This window comes from Bos taurus, chromosome 8 (assembly GCF_002263795.3).
Source record: "Bos taurus isolate L1 Dominette 01449 registration number 42190680 breed Hereford chromosome 8, ARS-UCD2.0, whole genome shotgun sequence".
NCBI classification, from domain to species: Eukaryota; Metazoa; Chordata; class Mammalia; order Artiodactyla; family Bovidae; genus Bos; species Bos taurus.
Window position 1 is genome coordinate 101,706,038 of NC_037335.1, and position 17,844 is coordinate 101,723,881.

The following is a 17,844-nucleotide window of genomic DNA, read 5'->3' on the forward strand; positions in this document are numbered from 1 at the left end:
AAAAGACAAGAAGAGGGGCAACACTGAATAAGAGTTCTCCACATGTACACAGTTGAATTTGTTGAAATACTTCTGTTCTTTTGTTTTATGAATTTAATTTTTACTTTTATCAAATATGTGTACTAGAACAAATATTACAAAAGAGTTTATATGGTAAAAGCAGATCTCAGCACTCAAACCCAGTCTTTAAACAGTTCTTATTCTAATGGTTGCCACTACAACACTAGTAGACAACATGTTTATATTACTACTTATAAGTTATCAACTTGAAAATAAACTGACTGACCTCTAATATGAAACCTTAAGAATTTATCTCTAAAATTCCTCCCTTTTCTGTTCTCTCAATGTTTGAAATACATGCTATTAGTTTTAATTCTTGTTTAAGTATCTTTGAACTTTAAATACTAAACATATCTTTATTGCTTGTCAACTTGACGTTATCTCTTTTTGTATATATTTTGAAATGTTAGATCTTATTCTCTTATTTTTTATTATTTAAAAACATTTTAATTTTATTGGAGTATAGTTGAGTTACAATGTTGTGTTAGTTTCAGGTGTACAGCAAAGTGATTCAGTTATACATACATTCATTCTTTTCTTTGAATGTTTAAAAAAAATTTAAATTTTTTTTATTTTGGCCGTGCTGCACAGCATGTGGGATCTTAATTCCTTGACCAGGAATTGAACACAGGTGACATTATCTCTTGATTCTCCATTTTGAAAGAAAGCTTTTGGGACTAGTAACCTGTTCCTCCCCTTCCTTGCCTCTCTGTCAGCTTCATTTTTACTTTTATTGATATAGTTGTTATATTCTGCCCTCCAACAATAGCATTCTTGGCTTTGCCCATTTCTGTCCTGTCCAAAGGATGACTCGAAATTGAGTATCAATAAACAATATTTATATTTTTATTACTATGTAAATACTGTACAAGGAAACATAATCCTGGCACACTTAGCTTCTTACTCTCCATGTCTAATGTCACAACTTAGAACCACTTGAAAAACACTGTTCTCAGAATCAAGATTAAACGGATTCTGTATTACACTCTATCAATTTCTTAACACCACAATATATTCTAATTTGGTTCACAGTTAGACATCTTTGTTTATTTATTCATTCATTCACTCATTCATTCATTTTGCTTCCCATGACATTTTAAAACTGTATTTACTTTTCTGACACTATTATCCTTTATATCATCAAATTTTCCCCAAACCTTTCATGATACCACTCATTCTATATAGTTCTCATTTTCCTTCCTAAGATCTCCCACCTAAAAGCCTCTTTTCTCTTGCTTCAATCTTGAATGACTGCTTTCTAGGACTTCTGAACAGTCATTAACTTAAGCCTTCTTTTCACTTTCATCTGGGTTGACTTAACTTTTTCCTGAACTTCTGTCTTCCGTGTCCTTGGTTCACATTATTTTGCTGCAACCTTAAATAACTACCTAAATGACGGTAGACACCAAGTTAAACTTTATGGGTCCATGCATGTCTAAAAACCCTATCCTCATAATTAATCATTTGACAGTAAAGAATTCTGGGTTAAAAATTACTTTTCTTAAGAAAATTGTAAACACAGTCCCATTTTCATCTAGCATACAGTATTAGATGCCAGTCTGACATTCATTTCTTTAAAACTGACTTGTTTTCTTCCTCTGCCTGGAAGTTTTCTGAATCATCTCTCCACCCGTGGAATTCTAAAATTTCACAATAACATATCTAAGTTATAATGCTTTGTACTTGCTGTACTAGGTGATAAACAGGTGGGTCTGAAGCCGGAGACTTCCACTGTCCTTTGCACTCTCTGTATTAAGCAATAAGTTAGTTGGAAGTCTGAAGTTAGCATAAACTGTTAACTCCCATCTCCAACCATGGAGAAGCTGCAGAAGCTAAGGGGATGTGTGAATCTCTGGAACCAAACTAATGAAAGGAAAGCCTTGATGAAATATAAGGGAAAAAAGACAAATCAACAGCTGAATTGAAAATTTAATATATTTCTCTTAGAAACCAATAGACTAAACACATAAAATATGACCAGAAAAAACAAATAAAACAATCAATAACGTGAGCTAACAGATACACTGAATGCAGAACCAGACAGCCAGCTAAGAATAAACATTTATAAAAACAGACACTGTGCCAGATTGGCAAACTTTATATGTAAAGGGCCAATAGTAAGATATTTTAGACTTTGTAGGCCATACAGTCTCTGTCACAATTCACAAAAGCAATCACAGACAATGTGAAAATGAATGAGCATGGCTGTGTTTCAATATAATTTTATTTATAGACACTGAGATTTGAATCTTATCTATTTTTCACCTGTTACAAAATATTAATCATTGGATTTCTTTCAAGCACTTGCAAGTATAAAGACCATTTTAGTAAAGGATGTATAAAAATAGATGGCAACGAGCCCTGTTTAGTCCTTGGACAATAGTTGCCAATTCCCATTTTAGTTCATAAAAGAAGTTTCAATACAATTCAATGGAATATACTGAACATACTATGGTTTCTATAATAAAATTAGAAATGATAAGAAAAGAATAGCTAATGTTTGACAACTAAACTTTTAAAGCTACTAAATAATCCTGGAGTTAAAATGGCAACTTTTCCAAAATGATACATGTACCACAATGTTCCTAGCAGTCCTATTTACAATAGCCAAGAGGTGGGCACAATCAAAATGTCCATCAACAGATGAGTGGATAAAGAAGTTGTAAGATACACAAACACATGAATATTACTCAGCCACTTAAAAAAGAATGAAATAATCCATCTGCAGTAACACAGATGGACCTACAGATTACCGTATTAAACGAAGGAAGTCAGAAAGAGAAACAGAAGTATCATACGATATCACTTCCATGTGGAATCTCAAATATGATATAAATGAACTTATGCACAAAACAGAAACAGATTCAGAGACATAGGAAACAAACTTAGGTTTGTTATCAAACAGACATAGGTTATCAAAGGTAAAAGAGGGAGGGATAAATTAAGAGTTTGGAATAAGCAGATACAAATTGCTATATATATATATATATATATATATATATATAATAGATAAACTACTGTACAGCTCAGGGAATATCTTGTAATAAACTATAATGGAAAACAATCTGAAAAAGAGGATATATGTACACATATATAAATATACATATATATGTAACTGAATCACTTTGCTGTGCATCACAAACACAACACTGTAACTCAACTGTACTTTAAAAATAAATAAATAAAATTTTTGAAATCATAAGGAAAACAAACATTTGGATATAATGAAAATGAAAAACACAAATCGAAAACTTGTGGGATCCACCTTTAGCACTTAAAAGATAAATTTATAGTTGAAAATACATTTATGAGGAAACAGCAGATTTTAAAATTTGTGAGTTAATTATCTGACTGAAAAAAAACAACACAACAGAGCAAATCCAATCCCAAAATTAGTGTGAGAGGAATAAAGTATCTGAATGACCACAAGGATTAAAGATAGTGAGATGATATACAAAGACATCCCGACTCCCCACTACTGATCCAGGTCCAGATGACTTCACAGGTGAGGTAAGAAAACATTTATTCCACAAAACAGCAAAAGAATGAGAGTTTCTCAGTTCATTTGAAGCAGCTAGTGAATGAAATCTTGATTCCAAAAGTAAAATTAGAAAATCGTCACTTTACAACTATCATTGTAATAACAATTTCAGGCAAGAATCATCAAAATAGATGTTAAAACTAGTACGTTAAAGCTTGAGAATTAAAATAATATTAGTGTGGCCTCAAAGTATCACTCCCCAAAATACTAACTAATTGCAAAGAGAGAAACAGTAAATTTACAGTGGAAAATCTGGCAAGCGATCAAAGTTAACACATCACAAGTAACAGGACAAATCAACATCCTTTGCCTTCTGAAAAAATACACTAAGAACAACATAGCTTCTGTGGTATTCACTTAAATCTAGTTAAAAGAAACATATACACTCAAAGTATGGGATATCCTACACAATAACATGCCTATATTCTTTTAAAATGTCAATATCATGAGTCAAAAAGACTGAAGCAACACTTCAGATTAATTTCCAGATTTTGATAATTATGCTACAGTAATGTCAAATGTCTTTGTTTTTAGATGATATACTCTAAAGTATTTAGGGGTTAAAGAATAAAGTAAAATAATATATCAATGAAGTTGCAAGGAATCTCCTTGACATACAATTAAGAAGGGAAAATTAATAACTTAATATAGTGGAGAGCTGGGCTGAAAATCATGCTAACCAAATGATGATTCAGAAGGATAAAAAAGGAAAATAGATATACATGTATCTGCAGAAAGTAACATAGAGATATATACAGAGAAAAGACTATAAATGAAAAAACAATGGAGCAAATGTGAATTGCCTGGTTAATGATTATATAAGTTTTTTTTTAATAGTACTCTGCAACCTTTCTGTAAGTTTGTATTCAAGTTTTAAAAAATAAGGTATCAATGAAATTCACCACATCAGTACAATAAGAAAAAAGAAAATATAAAGTAAAAATCATATGTACAAACTACAGTAAGCTATCAGAGAGAGAGAATGTGGTAATATAAAAAATCATATGCACAGTGATTTACAACCAAAAAAGCACTTGCATTTTTTATAATCTTGCGTGCATTTTAAGTTGTTTCAGTCATGTCCAATTCTTTATGACCTATGGTTTGTGGCCTGCCAGGCTCCTCTGTTCATGGGATTCTCCAGGCAAGAATACTGAGGTGGATTGCCATGCCCTCCTCCAGGGGATCTTCCCAATCCAGGGATTGAACCTGTGTCTCCTGCACTACAGGCAGATTCTTTACCACAAAGCCACCAGGGAAACCTTAGACATTAATAAGCTATTTTATTACTCATCTTTCAATATTTATTCACTACTGGTAGGTAGTTATATTAGTTATACATGGATACCTAACAAATTATCCCAAAATCTAGTAACTTAAAGTTTTTAAAATTTTTTCTTTTTATTTTTGGTATGTGGCATGCCAGATCTTAGTTCTGTGACCAAGGATCAAACCCTTGCCCCCTGCATTGGCAGCACAGAGTTTAAACGACTGGACCACTAGGGAAGTTCTCAAAAAAAAAAAAAAAAAAATTTTTTTTTAAACTCAATTTCTGAGAGCCAGGAATCTAGGCATGGCTTAGATCCATTCTCTGGTTCAGGGTCTCTCACAGACTAGAATATCTCAAGGCTCAACAGAGGAAACGGAGGCCCTGCTTCCGCATTCACTCCAGTGATTGCTGGCAGGGTTCAGTCTGTAAACGGGCCTCTCCATAAGGTAGCTCATTTTCATCAGAGAAAGCAAGAGAAGCCAGTCTTTTGGAAACTAATCCTTCAAGCAGATTTAAGACTACCATCTTGCTCCTTACTATCTCTGGTTCATCCACCCTTTAATCTATCTTAAATACAGACAAATTAAAAGGGAAAAAAAGGGGGAACAGGAAGAAAAGATATACCACACAAATATTAATCCCAAGAAAAATGGAACAACTAGAATGACTTTATTACTATAAGACAAAGTAGATTTGGGGACAGGAACTATTACCAGGTAAAGATGTATATCACAAATGATTTTTTAAAAGGTTAATTCATCAAGAAAATATAACATTCCTAAATGTGAATGCATCTTTGCTTCAGTCATGTCCAAATGTGTGTGACCCCATGGACTGGAGCCTGCCAGGCTTCTCTGTCCATGCTCCAGGCAAGAATACTGGAGTGGGTTTCCATGCCCTCCCTCCAGGGGATCTTCCCAACCCAGGCCTCTTACGTCTCCTGCATTGGCAGGTGGGTTCTTTACCACTAGAGTAATTGAACTTTAAAATATATAAAGCAAAAACGGACAGAACTATAGAAAAAATTTAAGAAAACCACAACTGTGGATGGAAATTCCAATATCCCTCTCTTCTTTTGATAATGAACAGAAGAGAAAGAAAATCAGGAATATTACAGAAGACTTGCAACTTCAACCAGTTTATCCTACCAACATTTATAAGGAGGTACTACACCCAACAAAAGTAAACTATACATTTTTTCAAGTCTACATAGAACATTCACAAAGACAGACCATAGCTTGACATTAGAACAAATCTCAGGAAATGTAAAGGGCTGAAACGGTACAGAGCATTTTCTCTACTCAAAGCAGCATTTTTTTTTAAAAAACTAGAAATTCAAAGATTTGGGTTGGAAACCAAATATTTAGAAATTAAACTCCCAAATATTCAGAAGTTAAATCATGTACTTATAAATAATCATAGGTAAAAAGAGAATCACAGGAAGAGTAGAAAATACTTTATACTAAGTAAAAATTAAAACCCAGTATACCAAATTCTGTGGGATATAACTAAAGAAAGAAAAAAACCTGAGTAGCTCAATATCTATTTTTAAAGCTGAATTCATAATTAGAAACCTTCCCACAAAGAAAATCATCCACAGATAGCTACACTGATTAATTCTACACTGATTAATTCTATCGAACATTTAAGAAAGAAGTAATACCAATCTTATATAATTCTCATCAACAGACTGACATGGCTGAGGAAGAATTATGAGCTTGAAGGTTAATTCCAATAGAAACCTCCCAAACTGAAATGCAAGAAGAAAAAAAGAATGGGGGGTGGTGCAGAAAGAAAAGGAGAGAGTGAAGAAAAAAAAAATCTGAAAATAATGAATGACTAAGAGCTTTCTATAATCAATGATAGACACCAAACCACAAAACCAGGATCTCAGAGAACACCAACAGGATAATGCCAAAAAATACGTACTTCAGCGTATCATTCAAACTGCAGAAAACCAAAAACAAAGAGAAAATATTGGAGGAAAAAAAAAAAGAGGAAAACATCTTACTTAACAGAGAAGTAAGGATAAGAATTACAGAGGTTACTTTCTCATCAGAACCATGGAAGAAAGAGGAAAGAAAAGTGGAATATTTAAAGTGTTAATAGAGGGGGAAAAAAAGAAAAAAACACCAATCTAGAATTTCTATATGAAGAGTAAAGAAGAAAAAGACTTCCTCACACAAAAACCAAGGAAATGTACTGTTAGTAGACCCCCTCTGCAAAAAAATATTAAAAGAAGGTCTTTGGGAAGAAGAAAAATTAAACAGATCAGAACTCAGACCTACATAAGGAAAGGAAGACTACTGAAGAAGGAATTAGTGAAGGTATTTTATACTTCTTATTCTTAGTTTATCTAAAAGACTTTATTTAAAGTAATAACAGTAACAATATATTGGGTGATTACAGCATATAATTAAGTAAAATGAAAGATGAGGGCTTCTTTGATGGCCCAGTGGTGAAGAATCCACTTGCCAATGCAGGAGACATGGGTTCCACCCTTGGTCTGGGAAGATCCCATATGCCATGGGACAACTAAGACCGCACTCCACCACTACTGAGCCTCTAGAGCCCGGGAGACACAACTACGGAAGCGTGTACGCCTAGAACCTGTGCTTTCCAACAAGAGAAGCCGCCGCAATAAGAGGTCCCTGCAACACAAGTGGAGAGCAGCCCCCACTCACCACAACTACAGAAAATCCCACTCAGCAATGAAGATCCAAACACATAAATACTTTTTTAGAAAAGGAAAGATAACAATGTCCTAACGGACTGGAAGGACAAATTGGGAGTGCTCTGTTTAAGCTTCCCTGGTGGCTCAGATGGTAAAGCATCTGTCTACAATGTGGGAGACCCGGGTTCGATCCCTGGGTGGGGAAGATCTCCTGGAGAAGGAAATGGCAAGCCACTCTGGTATTCTTGCCTGGAAAATCCCATGGATGGAGGAGCCTGGTAGGCTACAGTCCATGGGGTCACAAAGAATCGGACACGACTGAGTGATTTCACTTTCACTGTTTAAGCTACCTGCACTACACATGAAGCAGTATAGTATTATTTGGAGGTGGACTTAAAGTTGTAAATGCAGACTGCAACCACTAAAAATGCTTTTAAACTATGAGAGACTAAATGCTATAATCACCCAATATATTGTTACTATTACTTTAAATAAAATCTTTTAGATAAATTAAGAATAAGAAGTATAAAATACCTTCACTAATTCCTTCTTCAGTAGTCTTCCTTTCCTTATGAGGAGAGACTACGAGGAGATAAAGGAATCACAGAAAATGCTCAACTAAAACCAGAGAAGGCAAAAAAAATGAGAGGAGAAAAAATAAAAACAAAGAACAAGTCAGTGAAGATACTTATTAATTCACCCCTCTTAATCATCCCTTGAAGTATGAAAGGTAATGGTCTACATATACCAATTAAAAGACACTGTTCAGAGTGGGTTTAAAAAAAAAAAGACCTAACTGTATGTGGTCTATAAGAAATCCACTTTAAAGGAACGAGCAAAAAAGTTAACATTCATAAAAGAAGGTGAGTGAATGGCTAACAAGCACATGGAAGGGTACACACTACTACCCGGCATCAGGTCAATGGAAATTAAAACTACAGTAAGACACTACTGGCCCTTCTAGTTATACTTACTAGCATGGCTAACAGTAAAGTCTTGGCAAGGACGTGAAGCAACCTGAACTGTAATACAAAGCTGGTCAGAATGTAAAGTGGTGCAACATTTTGCAAAATAACCAAGTTAAATACACACACATCCAGTTTTACTCTGAGGCATGGTGTACAATGAAACAAACATCTACGCAAAGACATACACAAATGTTTATTATAGTAGCTTTATTCGTAATAGCTCCAATTTGAAAAGAATCTAAATGCCTATCATCATGAGGATGGATTTTTAAATATCATGACATATTCACACAATGGAATACTCTCATTAAGAAAGAAGAAAAACATACTGATACATAAAACATAGATATCAATAAATCTAAAAATCCATTTTGCCGAGTAAAAGCCAGACATCAAAGAGCTTATGCTGTGTATCTTTGTTTTAGCACTAAGTCATGTCCAACTCTTCTGCGACCCCTTGGACTATAGCCCTTCAGGCTCCTTTGTCCAAGACATTTTCTAGGCAAGAACACTGGAGTGGGTTGCCATTTCCTTCTCCAGGGGATCTTCCCGACCCAGGGATGGAACCTGAGTCTCCTGCATAGGCTGGCAGACTGTTTACCACTGGGCCATCAGGGAAGCTCAGACTGTATATACGCCGCATGAATATTTTATTCCATTTATATGAAGTTCAAAACATGCAAAATTAATCTGTGGTGACAGAAATCAGAAGAGTTGCCTAGACTGGGTCTGGAAGAGGGCAACAGGAAACAGGGGGATAAGTTTGTCAAATTTACTGCACTGTACCCTTAAGATCCGTGCATTTCCCTCTATGTAAATTAAGTTCAGTTTAAAAGAAAAAAAAAATTCCTGGCCTTCAGTATTTTCTGTAGTTGAAGCACAACAAGTAGCAGATGAATTTTTTTTGTCCAAAGGGTCAGAAAGTAAATCTTTTAGAATTTGCTGTCATACGGTGGCTGATCTAACCCCTCTGTCATTGTATCAAAGTACCCAGACAATATGCAAACTAACGAGCATGGCGGTGTTCCACTAAAACTATTTCACGGCGGTGTTCCACTAAAACTATTTACAAAAACAGGCGGCAAGCTGGATTTGGTCCACAGGCTGTATGTAGTCTGCTAACTCCTGGTGGAGCAAACAGAAAATTGATCTTCAAAATTAATTTAGGTTAATTTCTAATTCAGAGTCAAGTTAAAAAAAATTAATTTAAATACGATGCATTGTTCTTTCCTATATGGTGACAGGCAATGATAATTATTAGAAGCCTATTATAATCCTTCCTAAACTTGTTTTTCTACACTCATGGAATCATTTTAAAATAGAAAGACAAACCAGAAAATCCCTAATATGGTTGATACGCAAGATTATCATTTTAGAAAATCATTTAACAGCTATAATAGTATCCTGAAAAATTATCTAGGAATATGAAAAATATTTAAGATAAACTAGGTAGTAATAATTAAAGTATGAACTGGAAATTTAAAATATACTTAGGTACACACATTAAAAGCTTTGTTACCCACAGTGGTGATGCTTTATCTGGTATAATAAAGTTTTTGAAACATTCAGTATCACTCATAACCACCTGGTTCGTTCTTTATTTAAAAGAATTGAAAATTAAGAACAGCAATCCCTTCTTGATGTTTTAAAAAGCATTTCAGAAAACTAAAAAAAGAAGGGAAATAAAACAAGCATTTTCTGAGAAGTAATTTCCTTGCCTAATTTAGACAAGGCTCAAAAACTGAGCTTCTCTGGTGGCTCAGATGGTAAAGGTCTGCCTACAATGTGGAAGACCTGGGTTCAATCCCTGGGTCGGGAAGATCTCCTGGAGAAGGAAAATGGCAACCCACTTCAGTATTCTTGCCTGGAAAATCCCATGGATGGAGGAACCTGGTAGGCTACAGTCTGTGGGGTCGTGAAGAGTCAGACACGACTAAGCGGCTTCACTTCACTTCAAAAATTGGTATCTTGCAAAGAACATCCAGGGTACACAACTAGGTATAAGTAAATCTCAAACATGGCACACATAAGCTGCCTGAAAATGTTTAGCCATCTTCAAGAAAATCCCAATCTAAAAAATGAACTTAATCCTCTCTCACCATGGTATATACCTATTAGAAGAAACACCAGCAAAATTAGGAGGCTTGGGTTCCAGTATAAGTTTGCCACCTAATTGGCTGTGTGAGAATCTGGCATCCACTCATCATTCATCAAGCATTTCTGAGAGCTTCGTATGTGCCAGACACTGGAAACACAGTAGTGAAGGAAATATCAAAAATTCCTGCCCTCATGACACATTCCAGTGAGTCACTTAATCTCTAAAAACAATTTAGTTTTCTTTCTCTAAGATAATGGATTTCATATTTAAGGGTATTTTCAAGTCCCTAAAATAAGATGCATATTACTTTCCTGCATCCAGGAAAGCAACTGACAGAGTACCACCTGAAATCCACTCTTTAACTGGTTAAAACTCTTTCCTGTGTCATCATATTCAGAGAGCAAATTAAAAAAAAAAAAAAAGTAACATTCTTGAAGGACTTATTTTAAATTCGCTAATTTTGGTTTATAAAATTTAGAGGAAATATGAGCCTTATTGGCCTATTACTTGGTAGCTAAACTTCCTTGGATGGGATCCAAGAAAGCAGCAGAACAACCTTATGAGAATGTTCTTCATATAATGAATAATTTTACAGACATTTCCAGTACTGCCTGGTGAACCAACTAATCAGCTCATCTTTTCTTCATAGTAGGATTTGATCTTTCTTTCCAAAGTGCTTGCTGCAACACAGGTACTCAGAAATCCAAATTGTATATTCAAATCTAGTCCCTTGCACCCTGCATTTAAATTTTTCTTTTATTTATCATCAAGATATATATTTTCCCCACAACAAAACAGGCATGCCAGTCCTTCAAGCATAACTCCTCAATTCCCAAGTGGTAAATTTTTAAAATGTCTCATGTATTCATTTTTCCCAGATGAACTCTAGAATCACAAATTACATTTCTGGTAAGACCAAAGCAATGCTCACTTTAAATATCCCTTCCTTCATAGGCCCCTACTGAAACACCAAAAGGGATCAAAAATGTAAGCCTGCAGTTTCTAATCTAGGAGTATTCACTCCCAAACGAGAAACTGACCTAAGGATCTACCAAAAAAAAATGTATATCCCACCAAAAGCAGCTTCTCCATTTATTTTCAACTCATAAAATACATTCAAAGTTTGTTAAAGTAAGCTAACACCATTCAACTTCAAAAGACAATATAAATAGTAGTTCCCAATTACGCTTATCTTGAGCAACCTATTGTTAACTAAAACGCTGTTCACTATATGTATGCTTATATCTTAAGATGTTTTAAGAATATGAGCACCACCCACCATCAGATCTAATAAGCCCAAATGCAGAAGTACTGAAATGGTTAGCAAGAGCTGATGGACAGAAAGCAGAACAGCTTTACATAAAACACATGCAATGTACACATGAACTGTTTCTATTTTTTACAGTAATCTGAACTGTCAGTGGCCTTTAGAACTAGATTTTCAATTCAGGTATATCAAATACCAAATTGCTAAAAAGAAATCTTAAACTTCCATCTATATTTTAACAGTCTCATATTAACGAACTTGATTTATATTTCAGAATCCAATAAATGAAACGACTTTGATAAAACTGAAATGACGTGTAACTTAGAAGAATCATTATTGTAAAATATTAATAATCCAGCTCTCCTGCTGTTCATCTTGTAGGCAGTACCCTCCTCATTACTGGCAGTGAGGTAAAAATAAAGGAAAAAAAAAAGTCTGGTTTTGGAACCACAAAGACATGGGTTTGAACTCCGAGGCACCATGCCTTAAACATAAACTTTCTGAACCTATTTTTTTCATCTCTAAAATGGGAATATTAATACCTAATTTGAATAAATATTTTAATGATTAGTGAGATATATGTAAAGCAGCTTGCATATAATAGGAACTGAAGAAACTTTAGCTGCTATTTTTATTTTATTACTCAGAAATGTATCCAAGAGAAGATAAAAGGAAGGACATGACAGGAAAATAAATCAGAGCCAAGGTTACATGTAACTGTTAAAACAAGACAAAAACAAATACACTGACAGTTCAAGTGAAACTTTTTGTTCACATTTTATAGAAACAAGCTAATATTGTCACCACTTTTTATACACACATAAAACCTACAGATCTACTAATGGTGGAGCTAAATAAAGACTAAAGATTATTACCATACAGTAAAACAGGTAATTTTATGAACAGGTGAGATGATTTCACCATTGGAAAAAAAATGCCAAAACTAAGATTTTTAAATGCTTATGGAAGGATATTAAAAGATTCCTACCTTTAAACCGACTGCTATAAGATCTGTAACAACACTGTATGGAAAAAGTAAAAAGAGAAAATGGAAAACAAAGTTAGAAACAAGTTTTTAAAAGACAGAGATAAGATAAAGAAAAAAGAAAAATATTATAATAAATAATAAAAATAAGAATGTGACAAGTTGTGAAATGTTAGTACAAAGAAAAGCGATGGGACAGTCTAGCCAACAGAGTGTAAAAGCAAAGCTTCAACAGCAATGTAAGAAACAATAAATCAAATTTGCTTTCGGGATTTAGAAAAATAATTGTTTCAGTAAAATGAAAATGGGTTTATCCATTCACCTCTATTTAACAAATCCAGCCAAGCCTTATAATCACCAAAGTTCATTCTTTTAAATCACTGGCATGAGTAACCATACTTCAAGTTTTAAATGAAACAAAACCAGTGAGTGGATTTTATAGAAATAGAAAATATCTTGAAAATTTGCATCCACCACCCAAATGGCTCACCAAAATATAGCTAAGACAGCCTTAGAACTGAAATAATTACAAACACCAAACTTAAGACATCAAAATTGTCAAAGATTTGCTTTTAAAAAAGTCCTACCACATCATGTCTGTGATTAAATTACCTCAGAAAGAAATGAACATACACACACATACACACACACAAGGACAGTTGGCATCTGAGGTGGAACTAGAAAGATATGTTGACTGGAGGTTTGTTGTTTTTTTAACTATCCAAAATAATGAAAAAGGACCTTTTTTCAGGCTATGGAAAAATGCAGAAATTTAATTAGCTTCCTGAAAGCATAAGCTCACTGAGTTAACAACCATATCCCTTAACATCAAGATGTAAAAAACCCTATATAGTTCTGCCAAACAAAAATCTATCTCTTCTAACCCAAAAGAAACTGTTTTCAATTAAGTTTGTCTCAATATCTTCTAAAAGAAAGCTCTAATAAAATTCTATATATTGTTAATAACCTATATCATTACTTACTAGAAATAAATTTATATTTGTCTAATGATGCAAATTTGTTTTAAACAATAACGATATAGATTAAAATTTTTTCTTATACACTTTGGAAACTCGAATTTGGTTTGTTTTAAATTTAAATGTGATATCTCTGACATCTGCACATAAAAAATTAGATTGTGTAAGGTATACCACAGTATTGGTCTGGATACAAAGAGCATGCTTCTACTTGAACTCCCAAATGAACTTACCTTTCAGTATTTCTTATTGCCTCATATACTTAAACCAATAAACTCATTCTTAGCTTTCAAACCACATTTAGGAGGAAGAAAAAGTTAATTTCTTAAACACTACCCAAAAGAGTAAGTTTGCACTTCACAGTTGCTCAAGAGTTTAACAGCCAAGATGCATAATCCAAGAGTCCTCTTTATAACACTGTAAAGTTTCCAATACAAAAAGCTAGCCTGCTTCCACGTCTCACGTCAAACCACTAGTCCAGACAATTCACTACACATAATGAAATACTACTTTCACAGCCTTCCTCAACTGAAATACTGGCATACTCACACAAATACTTAAGATAGCAAAATTTTGCACCCATAGAAAGTGTAGTTGAAAAAAGGTGAAGTAAAATGAGTTTTGAACAATGCTCTCAGAAAAGCTTCAATTAAACAATAAAAACAGCTTCAGTTAAATCTTAAAAATACTTGAGAACATCACAATAAGCGAAATCTAAAACTGCACTCTGCCTAACGTCTGTAATAGTGTGCAATCTGCATTCAAATATATTTATAGATTTATAAAACTAGGATAAATGAAATCTAATGAAGGGAAAAATTGTTCGAAGATCCTTTTACACAGGAAGGTCTTTACACAGCATGACAACAGTCAACTATATGGCAACATATACGTGATTTTACTGTACATGCAAGTTCCATATATTCTACAACCAAAAGGTTTACAGAAATCTTGCCATCAAAATCAAGTAACAGGCAACCAAAATCTCAAGTGCATAATGAAAATAAGTAAGTGGATCTGCAGGCTCTAAGACAGCAGGAGATTTTTTTTTTAACCTTGACGGACTAGGATCTTCAACTAATTCACTAAGATCTTAATCTAGTTATTTTCTTAATCATTCAAATATTGGTTTGGTCCCACCCAAGGAGCCTGGGTCCCCAGAGAAATATTTACACCGATGATCCCAAATCTTTATTTTGGCCACAGACTTCATTCACTTTTAGAGCGTTTCAAAGCGCCCGGAAAATCGCACTTTTTTTTTTGCATACAGCGCAGGGAATTCACGAAGTTCCTTGGGGGCGGAGGTGGGGCTGGTAAGGGGACGCATCCCTGTTCACCGAGTCCAGACGCCCGGAGTACCGTAATCGTAACCAGCTCCCAGCACAAGCCCGGAGACCGCGTGGGGCCCGGCTCCGGGACCGGGTCGCCGCCCAGACGTCTACCGGCGCGTGCCCTCGCCGTCCGCCACTCCGCGGCCACTCGTCTCCCCGCCAGGGGAAGCTCCAGCGCTCGCCCCACCTCACCGGTAAACACCAACTCCCCGAGCGGGAGGACGCCCGCCCCGAGCGCCGCCTCCGCCTCCCCCAGCGCCGCGCACCATTTTCTGAGAGGAAGTGTCGGGAGGCCGGGCCGGGCTCCCCCGACTCTCGACCGGAGGGCGGACCTCGGAACCCGGGCGCTGCACCGGGCTTTCCGCCGCTTCCCGGGGCGAGGGTTTACAGGGGCGGCAGAACGGGGTCGGGGGGCGCTCCGAGGGGGAAAGAGAGGCTGCAGCGGGCCGCCTCTCCGCGATTCGGGGCTCCCCAAAGGAGGCGCCCGGAAGCCCCGCCGTCGGGCTCGGCCGGGGCCGCTCCTCTGGTCGCCGGCGCCGCGCCCGGCTTCCCAGCTCCGGCGCGTCCGGCCGAGAGCTGCGGAAAAGAGGACGAGCGCAGCCCGGTGACCACCGCGCCGCCGAGCACTTACCCATCCATGGCCCAGACGGAGGCGAGCACAGTGCGGGGACTGAGGGGCTCACCGCGAGCGGAGGAAGGAGGCGGCGGCAACAGGGCGGCTCCGGGAACCGGCAAACGGCGCCTCTCCGGAGCCCGGGCCGGTCGGAGGTGGAGAGAGAGTGGGAAACAGGGGCGGAGACCAGGGACGCTCCCGCCACCGCCGCGCCCCCGCCTTCCCCACCCCCCGAGCGCGTCCCCGCCTCGCCTCACCCCGCCTCTCAGCGTCGACGCCCTCCCTGGGCCCCGCCCTCAGCCGCCCTCCGGCTCGGCTCCAGGGCGCCCTCTTCCTGCTGCCGCCCTAGAGACCCCGCCTCCGGGTGCCCCGCCCCGGCGCGCGCCCCCCGTCCCCGCCCGCCTCCTGTGCTCGCGGGAGCGCGCGCCTTGTGCTTCCCGCTTCTCCGCCTCCCACCCGCCCTCCGCCCCGTGCCCCCGCGGGCTTCGCCTGCCTTCCGGCTTCTCCGCCCCGGGGCTCCCTAGCTTGGACACCTCCCTCTACCAGCGGGGAAAACGTTGGGGACCCGACTCCGGACAGTAGGTAGGAGTGTCCCACGAGAGCCCCAGAACCGCCGCGAAATTGCCCCGGGTGGGCGAGACTGTCGGCTCGGCCCCGAGCACTGAGGCCAGGCGCCGGCTGTGGTCTTCCCCCGGCCTGGCAGCCCAGGGAAGCGCCGGTCGTCCGCCTGGTGACCCGCACCGGCTCGGTAGATGAGGTTGGGATGAAGATGAAAGAGGTGAATGAGATTACCCCGAACTTTGAGAATATACAGCTTTAGTCGCTGAGTGCTTTTCCACTCAGTCTGACATTAAATTTATAGGAAACATTCATTGCACTGTATGGAATGGCCACTATATTGGTAGCATTTTATAAAAGTTTACACATTTTCCCTATTAAAAAATAAACAACAGAAACCTATGAAAGTGCTTATTCTCGTTTTTCAGATGAAAATGTAGACATAAGTGATTTGCCGACAGTTTGACACCCACCGAAACCCTTTCCTTTTAGTCTGAGCAAAATTAAAAGAGTATAACTAGTGGCAACTCAGTTGTTTCCCCTCATATTCTGTTTGGTTCTGAAATTGAATGATTTTTCGATTCACAGATCGCCAAGACGTGAGCCACTGAACACTGTCCTCCACCAAATTCTTAACTTCCTGGGTAGAAAGAGGGGACAGCTCCTTCTCAGCCTCATTTGAAAAGCCAGTAACTAGAAGCTCCATCATCTATCCTTGCTACTATCCTGCTTTTTAAAAAGTGGGTGCTCCTGAAAAGATTTAAACTGTTGATTCACCCATCGTTCAGTCAATATTTGTTGCTTACTATTTGCCGAGCACTGCAGGGCTGACCAAGAAAATCAGGTTCCAGTCTTGACGGTTGCATGCATTCCTCCCTTAGTGTATTATTTGTTTGTTGACAAAACACAATTTTTGAATAGCTCAGGTATCTTATTAAGAAAGGTCATTTTAAAAATACTGTATCTAACCTAAATCCCACTTTTCAAAAGGTCAAATATACTTTGATTCTTATGTTAAATCTAAATATGAAGTTGCAGTTGTAAACATTGCCACCCTACATTGCCAGATGGGTATTAAAAATACCAGCAAGATAAGTAGCTGATGAGGTCTTCCTGTTGTTTGAGGGATATATTCTGTTGATAAAATTGCCTCGATTTTTTTTAAGCTATGCAAGTAATAATATACATACATGCTCATTTTGGAAAATTCAAAACAATATTAAATATAAAAAGTTATTATTTTTCTTCACAAGCTACCCCTGCCCATGATAGCCACTTAACAGTTGTGCATGCATACTTCCAAGACCCTCACCATTTTTTCCTTTTTCCACTTAAAAATCCTAGAGATTTTTCTCATCTACTTAATTCTTTTTAATACTGCCTATTATTTCATAGTTTCATGCGCCATAATTTTATTTAAGCTTTTCCAAAATAGTGGAAATTTACCTTGTTTCTAATTATTCAAAATAATTAACAGTACTGCAAAGAACATCATATGTGTA

The 17,844-nt window shown here is 37.4% G+C and overlaps 2 protein-coding genes across 4 annotated transcripts in view; both read right to left on the reverse strand.

The window, feature by feature from the left end:
* Positions 1 to 15,919, reverse strand: part of PTBP3 (polypyrimidine tract binding protein 3) — a 91,572-nt gene extending 75,653 nt beyond the window's left edge. For 2 of the 3 annotated variants that reach the window (XM_015472697.3, XM_010808276.4), the window contains exons 1-2: positions 15,803 to 15,919; positions 12,867 to 12,900 (exon numbers count right to left, since the gene is read on the reverse strand). In XM_015472697.3, the coding sequence (XP_015328183.1) occupies positions 12,867 to 12,900; positions 15,803 to 15,810 (42 nt within the window). In that variant the 5' untranslated portion in view covers positions 15,811 to 15,919. The remainder of the gene's footprint in view (positions 1 to 12,866; positions 12,901 to 15,802) is intronic. The other variant, XM_015472698.3, reaches the window with a different exon arrangement.
* The window catches only part of LOC534155 (immunoglobulin (CD79A) binding protein 1-like), a 33,689-nt gene extending 17,758 nt beyond the window's left edge, over positions 1 to 15,931 (reverse strand). Inside the window, 1 exon segment of the mRNA NM_001104988.1 lies at positions 15,803 to 15,931. The gene's annotated coding sequence lies outside the window, so the exon portion shown is untranslated.
* Positions 15,932 to 17,844: the final 1,913 nt, after the last annotated feature.